General features: G+C 47.5%; 1 protein-coding gene across 1 annotated transcript in view; it reads right to left on the reverse strand.

Moving 5' to 3' along the window:
• Positions 1–17,235, reverse strand: part of FGF9 (fibroblast growth factor 9) — a 30,556-nt gene extending 13,321 nt beyond the window's left edge. Inside the window, exons 1-3 of the mRNA XM_082076067.1 lie at positions 16,987–17,235; positions 16,007–16,270; positions 9,401–9,504 (exon numbers count right to left, since the gene is read on the reverse strand). Coding sequence (XP_081932193.1) covers positions 9,401–9,504; positions 16,007–16,270; positions 16,987–17,128 — 510 coding nt within the window. The 5' untranslated portion in view covers positions 17,129–17,235. The remainder of the gene's footprint in view (positions 1–9,400; positions 9,505–16,006; positions 16,271–16,986) is intronic.
• Positions 17,236–18,578: the final 1,343 nt, after the last annotated feature.

The following is an 18,578-nucleotide window of genomic DNA, read 5'->3' on the forward strand; positions in this document are numbered from 1 at the left end:
CTTTGAAAATGATGAATGGTAAAGTGAGAAAGAGTGCCATGTTCACATCCCACTGGCTCCTGAGTCAGAAACAGAGCACATCAGATCTTTGTCTGATGCCATGAATAATCCCCAAACATCTCTCAATATGACACTGCTGATGATACTCTTTTAGCTTGTCACTTCAACATGGTATTCTCAGATCAACTAAAAGACACTGAACCTTTTCACACCTCTGTATTGTTAACACGGCTGGTTCCAGAAATGTTCCAGGCTGCAGCGACTGGGGAGCTACACAACTGCAAATGTGTGAATCTGAAGACGTTCAAACTGAATATGCCCCACACTTGCTCGCTGGGTAGGATTTGAGTTTGCAATGCAGTTCAGCCACTTTAACAACTACCTGCTGTCAACGGTGCAATACTCAGCCCCTCTCCATCCCACACTGCAGGTGATTCCCCCTCTGAGCGCTAGTGCTTGCCCAAACAGGCAACAAGCCAGTTCAGAGAGCTAAACTGGCAGAGAAGCAACCAAAAAAAGCAAGCTTTCTTCTGTGGTTTTATATCCCCAAATTAGCCTCGTGTCAAGTCAGATGAGTGCTGATGTCGGAGCAAAGAAGAAAGCAGAAGCACGCAGCGGAGGCACGGTACCAGGACTGCCCTTTCTGGAAAGAGTTTTCTGCAAGATGCAAGATCACCTTGGTTTCCCCCTGAAGCAGCACCTCTAATCTCCTATTTTTGTAAAAATACAAAATTCTAGATATCTTTAGTTAGGGGAAAGCAGATCATTAAATGAAGGTTTGAGTACCATCTTGCTTTACACACACATCCCCATACATATATATCATTTATGTGGGAGATATTCTCATACTTTCCTGTCCCAGGCATGTAGTGAGAATCCAAGTTGAACACAGAATTGCAGACCAAGGCAAGGAGATCACTGAGAGTTTTCTCTCACATAAAATTATCCTCAGACCTAGTAAGCACCTGGAATGAATTCCTCTGAGGAAAATCAAAGACCTGAGGAGAAGTGTAGTGTCTATCCCACAGGACACTATTAGCAGGTGTCCCTCTTTGATGACAGGTGTTATAATCTGTGAAATTCTGTTTTAAAAAACAGACCGAAGCCTTAGTTTAAGAAGAACCACAATAGCTGCACTTTCTTGTAGAGCAAGAATGTTAAGCATATGGATTCACCTATCAGTTCTTCCTACACCAGTACCCACATCTCAAAAGACCTTTACTTTCTACAGAGTCGTTCATACCTTGCTGAGCAGGCTACAGATTCTGCTCTCATTGCCAGTGCTGGTACCTGTGAGGAACACCATTTGACAGTACCCGGCTTTCAGCAAGGCTGCCCATCCGAATTCAGAGAGCAGCTGTCTGCAAAGGTGAAGCAAATGAGGCCATAGACAAATCTTCTCAAGTAACTAAAGTTTCAGGGCTTTTCTCAGACCTACACATTCCACAAAGAAAATGTCCACACTTATGAAGCTGTTTCCTGCTGTTCAGGGCAGAGAGAAAGCATTTATGCTTCATCTCCCATCTTCCTGCAAAAATTTCTCAGCCCAGCTTAAAAACTCACTTCCTCATGACCTCATTATCCAGCCTAAGCTATTTGTCCTCTATTTCAATAACTTTTTTTCTCTCTTTGGTGTTAAACGTCCACGTACTTACAGAGACCAAGAGTGTACCCTCTCCGTTTTCATTCTGCAAGCTAAATAAACCAAGATCTTTAAACTCTATCATTTGATAGCCTTTTCATCCCCTCTGATCATTCCAGCAAGCCCTTTCTGCACCTGTTTCAGTCTCAATTCATCATCTTTAACACAAGTGACCAACTGCACTTTGCATTTAGACTGGATCCTACCAATGCTGTATGCAGTGGCACTGATAGAGCTCTCCCTGAGCCAAACATGCAAATATTTTGGGCACTTTAGGTCACCAAGTCACTTCTGTGAGGCTGTCTTCTTTGCTGAAAATACTTCCCAACAATGCAACAATTTTTATAACAAAATACTACTTTTTTATGACATGATGCTTAATGTCCCTAATAAAAACAGGGAATAAAACCAGCCCAAGGACCAATCCATAAAAACTCCACTAGCAGCTTCACTCCAATCTAATACTTTTCAACACCCTCCTTGCTGTCTTCTCTTCAGTTTTTTCACCATCATACAAGTCCACATTTTACCCACTGTAGCAGTTGTTGTATTCCATGGGTCATACCTAGACCAGCCTTTCAGATTAGCACAACTGTATTTCTCTTTTCTAGAAAAAGAAAATCCTACCAAAAATAAAACACTAGGCTTGCCTGAAGCTATTTATCCAGCTTCAGTGAACTCATCTTGCGCGTACTTCGAGGTCCTCCTCTACTCTTTCATTTAAAAGTGTGTCCCTACACCCTGAGCACAACCCAAGTCAGACTGACAGTCCTCCAGCTCCCCTGGTCCTGCCCCTGGCCAAACACAAACCAGGTGGCCAGAGATCCACAAACACTCCAGGCAGGCAAACACTTGCATTGTCTTGGAGAAAAGCAAACCCTTCCTTGACCGGACTTGCTCCCAGCTTTGCACCACATCTTGCTGTGACCTGGGAGGGAACCACTGGGGCTGAAGATGGCCCTTCTGCTTGGCCAGATTGTCTTGCAGTTCCCAGCTTCAGTTCACTGGGTAGTAATAGAAATGCTTGTGCCAGCACAAGGGAGAGGATGGATGGTTGGAGGGAAAATAGCCACTTCTCTTAGCAGTGGCATCAGCTGCCCCTACTCCCTTAGTTCATCACATGAAAGGGAATCCCCCAGCCCCATGTTACCACCCCTAGGACTCCATCAGAATTACTGGCTAGCCCAGTTAGCAGCCACATTCAGACTACATCGCATTTCCACTCCTGCCTGAACACTCCATCTTTGTAAAGACTCTCATTCCCTTTTCATTTATATAGGTTAAAAAGTTTTTGCCTTATATTTTAATATATGTTTCAGGGCCCTTGTCAGCTTTATTGCAGCAATTTCCATTTTATCCCTGTCCTTCTACAACTCTTACGACATGAGCTTTTCTGCAACCTGCCCATCTCCCATTCCTCACAGACCCTCTGCCAAGCACCCACAGTCTATTAGTCTCCAAATCCTTCCTGGCAGCTTCACCCTTGCTGCAATTCCCCAGGATTTCTGCATCTCTGACAAAGTTTCAAGTTTCTTTCATATTCAGAGCCATAAGCACCTTTTTGAACTGGTCCTCTTCAGATCTCGAAGTTTGCCCTCTCATACTAACTACAGGCCTGCTTCTTGTAACTCTTCTGCTTAAGGTGGATTTACTCAGGAAGACACAAGTGGCTGTTATTGCTAAAAGACACCATCAGGTTCTTGGTCACAGGAATGCCAGGTTTTCCTGAGCAATGCTGCCCATGCGGAAAACCTGTCCACTCCTCACAACCCAGTTTCCCCAGGAGCTGCCCTCTGCCTCTGCACTATTTGTACCATTTACCAAAAAGGCACTTTATTTTACACACAAGCAGAAAGGCATTAAACCTGCTGCCGTAGCCATTGTCTTTCCTGGGATTTGACCGCTACCAGCCCAGAAGTCTGCACCCTCACTCAGGGAAATTGCATTTAATTCTCCCTCCAAAAATTGTTGTGCGCTGCACCTATCCTGTTTCCAGGCACAGGCACCTGCATGTACACTGACAGACAGATAATCTAGATTATTAAAAAAAAAAAAAAAATCAATCATTCTGAAGCACACGGAATTGCTGTAGATCAGAGGTTAGTGTTTAACACTAACCGGAAAGTGTGAATGATACTGCAGGGTAATTTATTTGTCTGTCTTATTCTTAGATATCTGTAGTAACCATATACTTGGCTCAAATGCTGTTCCAAACATGCACCTTCAACCTGTTTTTTTCTTCACGTTGTTTTTCATCACGTTGTTTCCATGCACCTTGACCTACCATCTGAAGGGCTGAACAGTTCCCTTATTTGCACGGGAACATAAAAGATATTTTTAGAATGCAGCAAAACAAAACCTTACCTACACTAAGCAATCTTCAGTAAACTACGAAAAATTCCCTTTTTTGTCAAAAAAAAATCTGTTCACCTGTCTTTGCAGCTGCATAGTCCTTCCAGGACTACGGAGACCCAAACAAAAGCACAAAACACCATAGGTGCAGCCCTGCCAGGACAATAAAGAGGCATATCGTCACCTCCCTGAACACTTACTGTGAAAACATGTTTCTTCAAGGACACTACTCTCTCTCTTTCTCTCTCCTCCTCCACCCTCTCCCCAGCAGTTTTAGGAGCAAAAGACACGTTTACTGTCCCCAAAACACTGGGACAAACAAGTTTTCAGTTAATTTTTTGAAGGACAGCTCTTTATTATGCTATTATAAGCAATCCTGAATCTCAATTTGCTGCACATACCATGTGAGTCTGAAACCCAGAGGTGAGAATTCTCTCTCCTTGGCTCCAGATCTGGGCTCTTCAGCTCTGTCCCAGCTGCTCCATGGGCACAAGAAGCCTCTCTCTTTCTATCCTTCCCTCTCCTCCCAGGCACTCCTAGCCCTCTACACCTTCCCCAACAACTCCACCACCTCCCTTCCTGCCTTCCTCTTCCTCCCTGCATAGCTCCCCTTGTAGTTGCTCCAGATCTTCCAGCTCTCAGTTTTTCTCCTTAACATCCAGCCTCAGTTACCTTTTGCCACCTGCCAAGGACACAAGGAACAATAGAGACACCAGCATTTCATAGAATCATAGAACCATAACATCACAGAATAGTTTGAGTTGGAAGTGACATTTAAAGGCCACCTAGTACAGCGCCCCTGCAATAGGCAGGGACATCTTCCACCAGACTAGGTAGCTCAAAGCCCCACCCAACCTGATCTTGAATGTTTCCAGGAATGGGGCATCTACAACCTCTCTGAGCAAGAAGTTCCAGTGCCTCACCACCCTCATCATAAAAAAAAATATCTTCTTTATATGTAGTCTGAGAAGAGGAATGAGGCAGATCCATGTCCATGGGAGATCAATGGGGCAGGTATGCCAGCAGTGGGATGTAGCACAGCTCTCTACTGCAGCAGAGGCCAGGACAGCGAGGGCAGTCGAGGCAAGGGTGTCCCATGGTCCTGCTGTGCTGGAGTTAGCATAGGACCACCTCAGAGGACAGCCTGCAGTGCAAACAATAGGCACCCCATGATGTAGGTGTTCACCGTTGCCTGCTATGGGCATATCAACTGTTGATATTCCCAAAGGCAGCGGTGCAGGGCAGTGTGAGGGTGGAGACAGTCTCATGAAGGTCATGGGACTGATCAGAAAGACCTCCCTCATTCCACGATGAGGAGCACAGCTAGAACACATTTGCTAACACTCTTGCCAGAGGTGTTGGCAAGAGCTCTTTGGCACTTTGGAAGGAAAAAGGTCTTCATGCCTTGTCTTAACACCCTTCAGGTCCTATCTGTAGTTTGGATTTTTCCTCCTCTCCAGTGACAAGCACAGTAGCTGTTGTGAAACATGATGAGTCATAGCTGCAGGCTGCAAGGGGAAGGCAAGGTAAAGGGAGAGCAGGAACAGAGCGAGGCAGGAGGGAAAGCTGCTGTCACCAACCAGCCTCCAAGTCATCGCTGTGTAGCTACCACTGGCTTCTCTACAGTACTACACACATATATCTTCAGCTTTCCCTGGATAAATCCATGAGACAAAGAGGAACTTGAGAACAGCCACCCTATGTTAGACATTGCTGCCTGAGAGCAGGATGAGAGTAGCTGTGCTCTTTTAACCAGAAGATGCAGCAGGAACTTCCTCCTGTAGCGGTGGCAAGTTGGAAAGAGTTTGTCAGGCAGCTAATCTAAGAGGAAAGCAGCACTTTGAGAAGGCCAAGAGGAACATGTCTGGATCAAAATATGCTGAAACTGCCTTTACTGTTGCCTTTCATGAAAACTGGCAGCGATCACCCATCCTGGCTGCTCTGCTTTGCCATATGTCCCATCTCCAGTGGCACCACAAATATGCTGGGAAAAATCTTCCTGTGCCAAATGTTTCAAATACAAATATAGAAGGATAGAAGTCTTCTAGGTCATTTATTTGATTCACATCTAATATATTTTTCATGCAGTAATTAGAATATAAATATGATAGTGTCATAGACACAGGGCATCTATTACAGCAGTGTCAAGTGCTGCAGTACTGAATGCCCACAGAAACAAACCTGCTTAGACCCACAACACTGATATAGAGCAGGACCAGATATTTATTAAGTTGCTATTCAGTTTTGCATGGAAAACAGTTTTCCCACGTTAGAAACACATCCACAGCCTTGTAAGAGTACCTGTTCCATGACAAACCTGGTGCTATTCACAGCCCTTAGTGAGGAAACCAAGACAGAGAAACCCACCTCCCAACACAGGCAGCACAAGGACAACTTGCTGGTGCTACAGAACCATTCAATTCAGGTGATCGTTCCACTTAATTCAGGTGAAAATCTTGAACCTCGGTCTATGACTTATCAGTCTCAAAACTAACTTTGGCTAAACTGGTCTTGTCTCTTGACAGAAAGATAATTCTGTGCTGGATTGTGCCTTGCTTCTGGTTCACATTGCAACGTTTATTGCTATCAGAGTATTTCATTTTCAGTTAATTGCATTTTTTTGACCAAAAGCAAAACACTGTCACTTAAAAATGTCCAGCCAATTCTACACAAAAATCAGCTCTGAGGCCTGCTTATCTCAGTGTTTCTATGAGAGCTGACAGTTGCTGAAATATAGGCTCTAGGATTGCCAGTGTTGACAAGGCTTTAAAGCATCATCACACTGAGTAGCCATTAGAGGTTATATTTCATTGGAAGTAATGTAATTCAATTAACATCACTCTTTAGTATGTCCCATCTCTGGAGGCTGACAATAAGCCATATCATCCATCAGATTTTAACCTGAACTTTGCATTCTGGCCCTACAGATTGCCAGTTCTCCATTATGAATGGTTTCATATTTTTAGCATCATTTCTTAGGGAAAAGAGGTTATCCAACTATATTGTACAACTAGCTGCCTGCCTGTCTGTCCCTCTTTAGCTTTTCAACCAGTTTCAATGAGGAGGCAAAGGTCTTCAAGAAAATAAAGTTCCTATCAGTTTTGCAACTAAACAGAGGCAGGGTAAAAAAGAGAAATCATTTGCATGTCCCACTTGGGAGTGGTGAGCTATGTAATCTCTGCAAATTGGCAATCTGGTGAGCAAGGACAGCTAATACTGTCTCTTTCTCCATGCGAGAAACATAAAAGGCTGGGGAATTTGTGCTACTGCAGGGACAGAAGGTCAGGGAGATACATGATTTGGACCATGAGACACAAACCCCTAGGAAAGCAGGCTCTTTTAGAACTGCTGCTCACAGAACAACTATTTTATTAACGCAGTGAGCTTAGTAATTTACAAATAATTTCTTGTGCACATTTCTTCAGCAAAGAATGTTTTGAGTAATTCACTCTGACAAACATATTGCAAACTTGAAACATAAATTGCACAGAAAAGTGATGTAACTTTTGCTTTCCCAATCCGTGCATTCAAGCTCTATCAAATAACGACATTTCCTTTTTCTGAGTATCTGAAGTGTAGCATAACTGATTCACCATGTTTATCTGTTTAAATGATTACTCTTACTGATTATTATCAACATTACTGATTCATATTACTGTTGTTGTTCTGCTTTTTTGCTGCCTAACTGAACCATAAAAGCACTCATTACTTTGGCAGTTCTCTATCCCATTCATCAGCTGCACAGGATTGTAACTTACGACAACTTACTTCTCACAGGCAACTTGTTTACATCTGTCATTGCATCCATTCCCTTTCTCTGTTTTTCTCCATCCTTCCAACCTTTTCCTCTTCCATACTGGCATTTACACTAAATCCCTTCCTCTGGCTCTTCCCACTCACTGGTTCTCATCGTCTCTGCAGCTCCTGTTCTCCCATGTCCACACATTCTCCATCCCAGCCTTGCCCCTCATTCTACCACCTCTTTTTCTGCTGCTCACATACATTGTCATGATCTGTACCTTCCAGCTTCCTCTGCTAGCCTGCACTTTGCTCAGAAGACAACCCCTTACCCTCTCTACCTTCCTTCTCTCACACAAAATGTTACTAGAAAGGGATTGTGTATTTGGACACCCCTATAAAAACACTTCCGCTGGACCTTCCTGGTCTCGCTTCCTCACACTCCTCTGTGGATCACATATATGGAAGCTGGACTTCCCTCTTACTCCTGTTTTCCCCTGTCCAGTCATCTCCATCTTCTCGTGTTTCTTCCCACTCCCACTGCTGTCTCACTCAGTTCCCTCCCCACTCTTTTCCCAGTTACCAATAATCCTCTCTGACACAGGTATCTTCAGCTACACTCAACACTCTCTATCACTGAAACTCCTTTTTGAGTGTCTCTCTTTGCAGCATTTACACCATCAGTTGACCACTGTCACCTTCTCCTCCGTGCTTTTCATGAACCCCAGTGAATACACTTTAGACATTTGTTTACCCTGCAAACCTGCCATCCTCTTCCTCAAATACAACTGCTTCTCTAGTCCTCGTCAGCTTTGGAGGTTGATATTTCACTGCTACAAGAGGTTGCCGCCTACTACTGGGGAGCTGCCTGCTCAATTTTACATTCCCCCGGCCCATGACCTACCCAGGATATGAACCCCAGTGTACATCAGATGTCTCAGATGATCCCAGATAAGGGTCACATCATGCACACACACACACATACACACACACAGAGATACTCCTCTGCTGCAGGACAGCCCACATTGCTGAGATCAATCACCCATCAGCTGCAGGGAGGCTGGTTTGCCAGCCCAGCTCCCATGTCTGAAATACCAAGTTTTACTCCTCTCTCACACCCGTTACTCACTCCTGCTGCCATCCCTCAGGAAGCACTAGCTGGACTTCCAGGACAAGACCACCAAGCCTCTTGCCCTCATTCCTATAATTTTTATAACTTTTATCCACTCCTGTGTCTCATTTTCTCATCCACATATGCCACCCTTTTCCTCCTTCTCTACTTTCTTTTGTCAATTCCTAGAAAGTTCTCTGCCCACACATAAACGACAGTCACTTTTTCTCCATTTAGGTCTCTACTGAAAGGACACATTTACAAATCTTACAGTATATCCTTTAGTCTTCAATGACCAGCTCTGGCCATCAGTCTCCATTGTTTTTACCTAAATTGTCGTCTGTCCGCACTATTACTCATTCCTGATTTTGTCACCTTTTCCCTCTCCTGTATTCTTTTACCACCCACAGGGTCTTGTTTCAAATTAGACTGCAAGATACTTAGAGCAGAAACCGTGTTCATATAGCACCTAGTGCAACAGAAGCTTGTAAGACCTAGCAAGTATTTTTCCCACAGAACATAAGGATCACGACTGCCCAAGGCTGGTGGGAACTTACCGAGCCGTACAGTTCCCCTTTCTCATTCATCCCAAGGTAGAGTCCACTGTCGACTCCTCGGATGCTGACCAAGCCCACTGCTATACTGATAAATTCCAGTATACCTATAAAATGCAGGAAAAAAACAATCAATGTACGTATTGTTTCCATTGAAAGATTTTTTTTTCAGATCCCTGAGCACCACACAGCTATTTTCAAAGGTGTTTTCCCATTTTCAGAGTTGTTTGAAGGAAGATGAGGAACAAATGAATGTATCTCAGAGTATGACACTTGAACGGTGAAGTCCTTTGAGTCTCTGCTAGAACGATGCATTAACATACCAAATTAAAAGATTGCTCTCAATCTTTCTCATCATTTTTAAACACAGATGTAAAGTTCAGTCATATTCCAATTCACACAACATAAAATACATTCAAAGAAAAAAAAAAGCTTTTAGGTTGCCAAAATTAGCATTATTAAAGAACCTATGAAATTTGTCTTGCAAAACAAATTCTGAAAAATACATTTGAATCAGAATTGTGACATAAATACTTTACACATGGAACCAAAATATCTACTTCTAGGCATCAATTGATTGGGAATAGGGAGAAAGATTTACTCACAGTATGATCTTCCAGAGGCTTGAAAAATGAAAATCCTTAGTATAGTCCAGAATCTCACATATTTCTGTCTAGATAGTTACCATTTTTTCTGGTGTGCTATTTATTACTCATCTCAAATTCAACAATTAATATATTCTAAACCTAAGTAATAGTGTATAAATGATGAAGTCTTCCCATGCACATAACAACAAGCTCGCACAGACATTTGTGCACTAGAGATAAGAACATTTTGCAGGGAAGCACAGCTTCTGCAAAGCTCCTCAGTTCAGCATCAGTGTGCAGGGTATGGCAAGTGTCTGTATCAAGTATTAGTTCATCTGCTTCTTAGGGTTTGGGTTTTTTTGGCAGCCTTCCCTGCAAATTGCTTACTTCTCCAATGAGGATGCTACCAGTTAAATCGTGCATAAAACTAGAAGTCTTGTGGAAAAAAAAAAAAAAAAGGAAATTGCTTCCTATTTGGGAGCACTTGTGTAAGACTATAACAACTTCATAGGAGTTATCCAGCAACATTCAAAAGCACGCTGCTGTGTTATGCTACTTTCTGAGCCACAAAATAAAGCACAGAGTAGCATTTTCAATATATTTTATGAATTTTCATGTCTAAGCACAGCACATAACTATTTTTAAAGCTTACTGGAAACTATATTTACTTGAAATAATAAAATAGCAGTATAGCATGTGTTGAGCCTCACATGGCCAATAAAAAAGCACTTTCATGGATTTTTTTTAACAATTAATTTGGCATCTCCCAGAAAATAGTTGTGCACTAATCAATAACAGGCATGAATCACATAAATCTAACATAGCACAAGTTGAACCCAATAGGGAAAATTTATAGCCAAGCTAATGTAAAGATTAAATGTGTTCCCTGTAAGGGACTATTGATCATTACCTTGTATATTATTCAGTACTACAAACACCATAGTCTTATTGTTTTGATAACCCTGTGTTAAGGCCTGGGCATCTTAAATTATTCTCTACATATGCACAAATCAAAAATACTGGGAGGAAATATTTAGTAATTATGGAAATTTTTTTTAGGTAACGTGCTGTTTATCTGGTATATACAGTATCTCAGATACAATTGATCCATTGAAACAATTTAAACATTCCCATTCTATCTGGACATGCAATACTTCCAGATTTCTTTTTAAGGCTTTTTCTGTAAAGCTTTTACCAAACTATCATATTACCAAGCAATTTTAACTGAGGTTAAATCTTATGTTAAGTGTGTGCTATACCATATTATAGCTAAGTTAGTAAGTCTGACAACTTTCTCATCAGTATAAATGCAGACTCTAGTTGCTGTCCTCATTTCGGATATTTGGGTGCGTGCTGCTTAGACTGTCAAAAGAACAAAGAAGCACTGTCACATCCTATTGTAAGTGTAGAATATGAATTTAAGATACTTGGCAAAGAGCATCCACATATTTGAAATCAGAATATAGACTTGTAATCTGAAATATTCAGAAGACTATTCACAGCAAGTTTTACGTGCCATGCTGTTAAGTCCTTCAAGAGATTATGCGAGGCCAAGTATTTAGCCTTACACAAGTCTTGCCAGTTTAAGGATGGCATGATTTGGCCCAATACTCCTGTGAATATTTTCACTGTATAGTTTCTATAATATACAGGTAGTACTTAAGACCTGAACCAGATATTAAAATAGATACTCCTCTTCAAAATTAGGCTGGACCAAAGGAAAATCAGGACAGTTTCAAACTTTAAAAGCTCAGGCCCTATATATAGGTAAAAATGGGGAAAAGAAGAAAAAGATAAAGGAAATAACTGTCTCAGGACCTGGGATGCTGAATATATTATTGTCAAACACTGAGCATTTTCTTTAATGAAACCATTTCAAGGCAGAGACCCAGCCCTCCATAAAGAAGTTAGGAAGAAAGTTTGGGGGAAAGTGATTTCTTACATGTCCACATCAGCCCTTCACGCACCTTCTTCCACATGAAACAACTTTGACCATGCTGAATGGCAACAAGACACCACAACACTGACCATGAAGGCCAGTCCTGCTCTCCTCACAGGCTCACAGGAGAAAGGAGGTGGGCGGTTCACACAATGTGAAACATTAAATTTGATCTAGATTAGCTCTGGTGAAGAACAGACCTACACATGTATTTGCCTTGGCTTTCAGCAATGAACATCTCTGCAACTACAGACCTTTTTATTGCTGGTGTTGTGCGCTTTGCACATTTTTGTCTTTGGCTATATATAGGCTCTGTTTATATTGCTGGACTGTGGCAGTTTAGCTTCCGTTTAGCATCCTAACACACCATCAACGAATGCGGTAAACAAGCGCTTCTGCCAGCCACGTCTTTGTACGACTGCCCTGGGCAGCAGAGAGAAGGGACCCAGCGGGGACCCGCAGGCAGAGCGCAGGTCCCTGGGTTTGCCCTGCCCTGCGTTCAGCCAGCACTCATGAACCCAGGGAAGAGCAGAGGGGAGGGCAAAGCGGAGCTTTTCGCGGCTAAGAAGCTACCGGGAGGTCAGCCCGATGATGGGGCGAGGGCAGGGGCTTCCCCGGCGACCCCCTGCACCTCCCTCCCGACAGCCGGCCGGGGCTGCGGCGCTCGGCTGAGCAGAGCGCTCCGCCGGGATGCGTCCCGCCTGTCGCAGCTGTCACCGCTCCGCCCGCTCCCCCACATGATGCCAATTAAGAGACGGCAGCGCCGCCAGCCACAGCCCCCCAGGAGGCAGCGGGGCCCCGCTTCAGTTTCAGGCTCCTACAGCGCCCTTGTGTCGCCGGCCTCCCCCCCTCCCACCAGCCGCTCCGCGTCCCCTCCCCTCTGCAACGCTCAACTGCGGGGGATGGTTGGGGTCCTTCCCTCCCCCTAAAACCTGGACTCTAATTTCCACTCCCGGGGCCAGAGCCCTCCACATGCATCACCACCCCACCGGCCCCCGACCCGGTCTGCGGGCTCTCTGCAAAGGCAGTATGGGGAGGAAGGGGGAAAGCCCCCGACCCGTGCATCCAGCAGCAGAAGGGACAGGCGGCCGCCGGCCACCCCCCCGGCCGGAGCCGCCCCCTGCGCCCTCCCCGGCGCTGAACCCGCCTCGCCAGCCCGAGAGCCGGCAGGGCGAGGCGGAGAGGCGGCAGGGCGGGCGGCTGCGCGGCTCCCGCGGATGATGAACGCAGCGGTTCCCTGTAGCAGCAGGTCCCGGGGAGCGGAGGTCACCTGCTGACAAGCTTGCTTTTTTTTTTTTCCTTTTCCTGCATGCTCCTATTTTTTTAATGCTGTGCATGCAGTACTTGTGCTGACGCACACAGGCACGCCCCTCGGCTGTTACAGAGTTCCTGAATTTACAATGACTCCACTGTCTAGCAAATGCCCTAGACCAAAGGAGACTGCATCAAAAAGATTTCTTTTGTCACCCAGGAGAGATAAGGCTTTGATCACCTGAGATCGCGTTACAGGGGGGACCGAGCAGGGCTCTCCCGGGGAGCTTTTCTTTTAGAGAAGGACATCTTGCTGCAGGAATTGCGAAATGCCTGGGCTCTCAGAACCGGGCGAGTATAGACACACAATATGGCTCGGTTTATTGTATGCAATAGGCACACATCCAACATAGCATCACAAAAGAATTACTCTTATCTGATGTCTCTCCAGAGGTGTGTGCGTGTGTGTGTGCGGGGAGGGGGATTCCCACAGGGCTGAGCCCAGAAAGGAGTTTACGCGCAGCCCCCGGGGTTTTCTCTTTGTCCTCCTTATTCCTAGAGGAAAACTTCCTTCTGACTCGTCCCCCCACGTCTACACACACGCAGGTTTACCGCACACGCTCAGAGAAGACCAAGTTATCCTTCTCTCCCCCGGGCATCTCCCGCGTTGGGATGCAGACCTTCCCAGGATCATCAGAAGACTTTATAATAGTCACCAAAACCCAAATAGCATCTGCTGTTCAGTGACCTCCCGCAAACACAACAGCAATGTCACGGCACCGATACAAAAGCACCAAAATCCCTTCCCCGCTCCCAGATAAGACGGGAGCCCCGACACATCCCATGGCTTTGCTGTGCCAGGTCTGCCCGACCCTGGACCGAGCAAGGGCATCACCGGCGCACTCCATGGGAGAAGAGTTATCACAAGGGTGCATCCTGGGGAGAAGAGGGCGATCAAACCGAGAAGGGAAAAAATAAATCTATTTAAAGCCAAGGCGCTGCAAGTGCTGGAAGAGCTGCCCCTCGGAATTGTCGGCTTTCTACAACTGCGGCTGGAAAGCCATTTTTAAAAATAGACGCCGCGAATAATGTGGTCACCGCCGCCTTGCGAAGGGAACAGCTGGCGGCCCTCCTCCGGGGGCGGCGGGGCCCTGCGGGGAGCCGGCCCCCCGCAGCCCCGGCTGCCGGTGCGGGCAGCGGCGCGGCCGCCCTACACCTGCTGACTGCCCGCACCGCACCGCGCCTCCCCCGCCAGCCGCGCACCGCGGCCGCCTCTGTGTGCCCGCACCTGCAGCGGGCAGGGGGAAACCTGCGGCGGTAGTTCAGCAGCTATGCACGGCGTCTGCCTGTGTCAAGGAAAATGCCTAGATGCACAATTCCCGCATTACCCGCACTACGCGACTGCCTGAAACACTTTCCCCACTTTTTCTCGCCAGCAAGCGTGAATGTTGCGCCCCCGGGAGAGCCGCGATGCTGTCTCCCTCCCCCCACCCCGCCTCCTCCCCGGGGAACCCGGGCGGGCGGCGTGGGAGCGACGCAAAGCATGGAAGCAGCGTGAGGGTGTCAGGGAGCAGCGGCTGACGAGGGATGGAGGATAAACCTGCGACCTCAGCCTTTCCCTCCCCCCGCTTCCCTTCTGCGCCCTTTGGAGATCATCTCCTGCAACACCGGCATTATCTAAACAGCTTCACAAGGCAATAAAATACAGTTTAGATATCGTTCAACATCTGGCATTAAAACACGTAGAGAGGAAAAAAAATCACCACAGGACTTTGTTTTTACGACCGAATTTCAGTGCTGTCAGGTTGGTTCACTCACAAGTTAACTCCTTCCAACAGCTGGGAGCGTGGTGAGCTAACCTGGCATATTTTCCTCACCCCTCCTTAAAAAAAAAAAACACAAAGAATCAGCTCATCCAGGTTGTTTTAGTTACTTTCTTACGTTCAATCTGCCGGGCTTTTAACAGTCTCCCTGGCATCAAAGAAGCTCCAGGCCCACTTGACTCGCGTGTGCATGCACAAGCTCTTCAGCGTGGCCGAAGCCATGAGCCCCCCAGCCTCCAGCCCTCGCTGCTGAGTCACAAACAGCGTCCCCTGGAAATGAAATCCAGGGGATGCTCTTTCCAATTCGCTGCCAGCTTCACACGCCGCACAGCTCAGGAAAGGCAGGTTTCGGTGCGGCTTCCCGGCGGTTCCGGGTGAGCACGGCGGTACCTGCGCTCCCTCGTGCCCGCCGTGCCGGGCACCGGCAGCGCCGCACGGGGCCGGGCCGGGCTCGGCGTGCGGCGAGACCCGCTGCGGATCGGCGGGCGCTGCCTGCGGATCCTCGCCGAGAGGAGAAATAGGCTGGGTTTGCAGTTCAGGCAGTTACTAGGGCAGGTAATCGGCAGAGAAAACGAAAGAAAAGCCCCGGTTAATTTGCGTACAGGGCGACAGCCACTCCCTTCAGGAAACTCGGTGAATTTTAAATTGTAGTGGTTAATGATTAAAAACCCTTTAAACTCGTGAAATCATATCATTCGGCAGAAACGTCCTGAGCAAAAATTCCACCACCACCACCTCCCAGTACGTGTCTGCTCTTAAGCAGAACTTGGGGCTACACCAACATCGCTACCGAACACCCGGCTACTTCAGCGAGGGCTCCTGCTCCGCTGCGGTGCTGCCGCTTGTGTACATCTGCAATCCCGGAGACGTTCATTTTTGCCCCCGGCGGACCAGCCATCAGCACAAACCCCCCTCCCCACCCGCCTCGCACCCCCCGCCGTCCCCCCGCCCGCAGTTCTGCCCCATTATTTCATCACATGACCACTAAAGGGTTAAGGATAATACCTACCAAATCTGCTGTGGTCTTGCCTGGTTCCCTGGATAGTACCATTGGGGAAGATTTCTAAATGAAATCCAGTCCTGCAGTATAGCTGCCTCCGCCTGAGGATCCCCTTTAAATGATCCAAGTCCGTGACCGCAGGCCCCCTGGGTAGCCCACCTGCCTCAGACTGACCCAGGTGGTCACTTAACAAAACCGGACTATCCACCGGCAAAACGGGCACATTCCCAAAGGGTACTGCATCCTGCACACCGAAATAGTTCCCAACTTCACCTAAGGGAGCCATCAGAAGATTCTGCTTTTAGAGAATAAGGATAAACAATAATGATGGTGCCAAACCCAGGAGATATAAGATATATTCCACTCCTCTCCCCTCCCTAGCGCAGTTACGGAGAAAATGTTCTTTCTTCAATCCATTAAATGCATAAATAAAAGTAATATTCTGTTTTGACTGGTACAGGTTCAAGGTCAAACCAGTTAGTCTAAGAAACCACCACTTTATACTCACACACTGACATATTTATAAACATATAGATGTGTATATCTATATAAATGCATATATCCCCAGCTCTTAGCAAGCAATACGGTCTTCAGCCCATCCAACTGTAATAAAGAAAAAAATCCGTAGTTTCTCCATTTGGTTTAAGATAAGAATGACCATAGCAACTTAAATACCTAGGCGTTATAGGGATTTTTTTTAAGATGCACAGGCTACGTCAGGATTTATGGATTCTGACTCCAGAAAGGCATGCGCTGTTTTTACTCTATAACAGACTGCATACATCAGCATGAATCCTGCAAAGGGGGAGGGGGAAATCGCACGTTGTTGGCTGAGATAAATCCAAAAAAAAAAAAAAAAAAAGGAAAAAAGAAAAAGGCAAAAAAAAAACTTTTGACGTCCAAATCTATTATCCAGAATTCTCAGGAGGCTCAGCAGATGTCCACTGGTTTAGGATTTTTGACGATCCACAAGCAAAGCAGCAACATACAAGTGCTTGTGTCTTTCTTGGCTGGCTCGAAACAGGTGTTGCTTCTGCAGGGCTCCTTGTGAAATGTTGTACTCCAGCACTGAGCTGCAGCTCTTGACTGTGGATCTCCATCCAGCACGCAGAGTGGCGCAGGAAGAGGCATTGGGCTGGGTTTAAGGTAGTCCTGATTGCTGCTGGAAGGATTCTCCGAGGTCCTAGCGCTCAGCCCTACCTGCTGCAATACAGAGTCGCTTCCAGCTCCAGGCACGGCGTGGAGCGGCTCTTACTGCTCTGCGGCAGCGCGGCGCATGCAGGCAAATAAATAAATAAGTGGGCGAAACTTTGGGGGAGGAAAAAAGCGGCGCGGCGCTAAATATACCGGGCCCGCCCGCTGCGGGAAGCGGGCTCCTCGGGAGATGCCCGCATTGCCCGAGTCCCCCGTGACATTGGCGGGGGGAGCGGGGCGGGCAGCGCGGAGCCCGGCCCGGCCCCGCCGCTCTGCCCCGCCGCAGGGGAGGCGGAGGCGCGGCCGCCCCGCAGTGCAGCCCCGGCCCCAGCCCGCGGCCGGCCGGACCGCGCCTCAGGTAACCGGGCTGCCGCTGTCCCAAGCAAGGTTGAAACTCAGCTCCGGAAGGCAAACCGGCGGGGTCGCGGGAACTTCGGGATTCGCGGCGGAGTTGGGGGGAAGGAGGGGGTCGTTATCGCCCACGCCGCATTTTTTTCCTTCTGCACTCCGGCCCCCCGCACCGGCAGCCCGCAGCCCTCCCGCTCTCGTCCTTGCGCTGCTGGTGGCGCCGGGTGCTGGGGTGGCAGTTTCGGGGATGTCGCCTCGGGAGCGGGTAGTGCCAGGGCGCCGCCGCCGCCTCCGCTGCCGCCCGGGGCGCTCCGGGGGCGACCTGCGGCTTCTCCCCCACCCCGGGCTCGGTCCAAGTTTTTAAGAGCGCGGTGGAGGGGAGAGAGAGGCGGGCAGGAGGTGGCATGGGTGGAGGCGGGGGTGCTGATGCTAAGTACGCGTTCTCCTCCCCTCACCCGCAAAAAAAAAGAAGTTATCTAAAACCGCCAGGAGAGACCCGGCGAGGAGGGAGAGGATTTCTGTTTCTCCTTATGATACCGCAGATTGGTATTATTGTGGTTTTGCCGCGCTCCGGTATAGCTGCATTAATTAGCAAAGGGACGGGAGGGTCTCCTGCCTTTGCAGAAGGGTTGACTGGGCAGACCTCAAGGACCGGGCACGGTGCGGGGGCTTTGCATGAGGGAGCAGACTGCTCCGGCAGCCCCTTGAATTAAGTGCAAAACCTGAACACAGGCTCTTTCAGGGCGTGGGGCGGGGGGGAGAGAGAGGGAGAAAAGGGGAGGAAACAGAATATCTTGGGGGCCGGGGGGGAGAGATTGCACGGTGTGAATGATGATGTGCATTGCTGAGGTGGCAGGGCCCAGGAAGGTCACTGGTGGAGGCTGGAAGCAGAGCTCTGGAGAAGGAGAATTTTGCAAGGGGGTTAATTAAATATAACTGACTCTCTGCATGTCCTTCTGCATGGTGGGCATGCGGTGGAGGGAGTCGCTCTCCTTGCCTTCCCCACCACAAAAGCCAGCAGTACAGCTCTGACTGGCGC

Source organism: Streptopelia decaocto, assembly GCF_964273445.1.
Source record: "Streptopelia decaocto genome assembly, chromosome: 1".
NCBI classification, from domain to species: Eukaryota; Metazoa; Chordata; class Aves; order Columbiformes; family Columbidae; genus Streptopelia; species Streptopelia decaocto.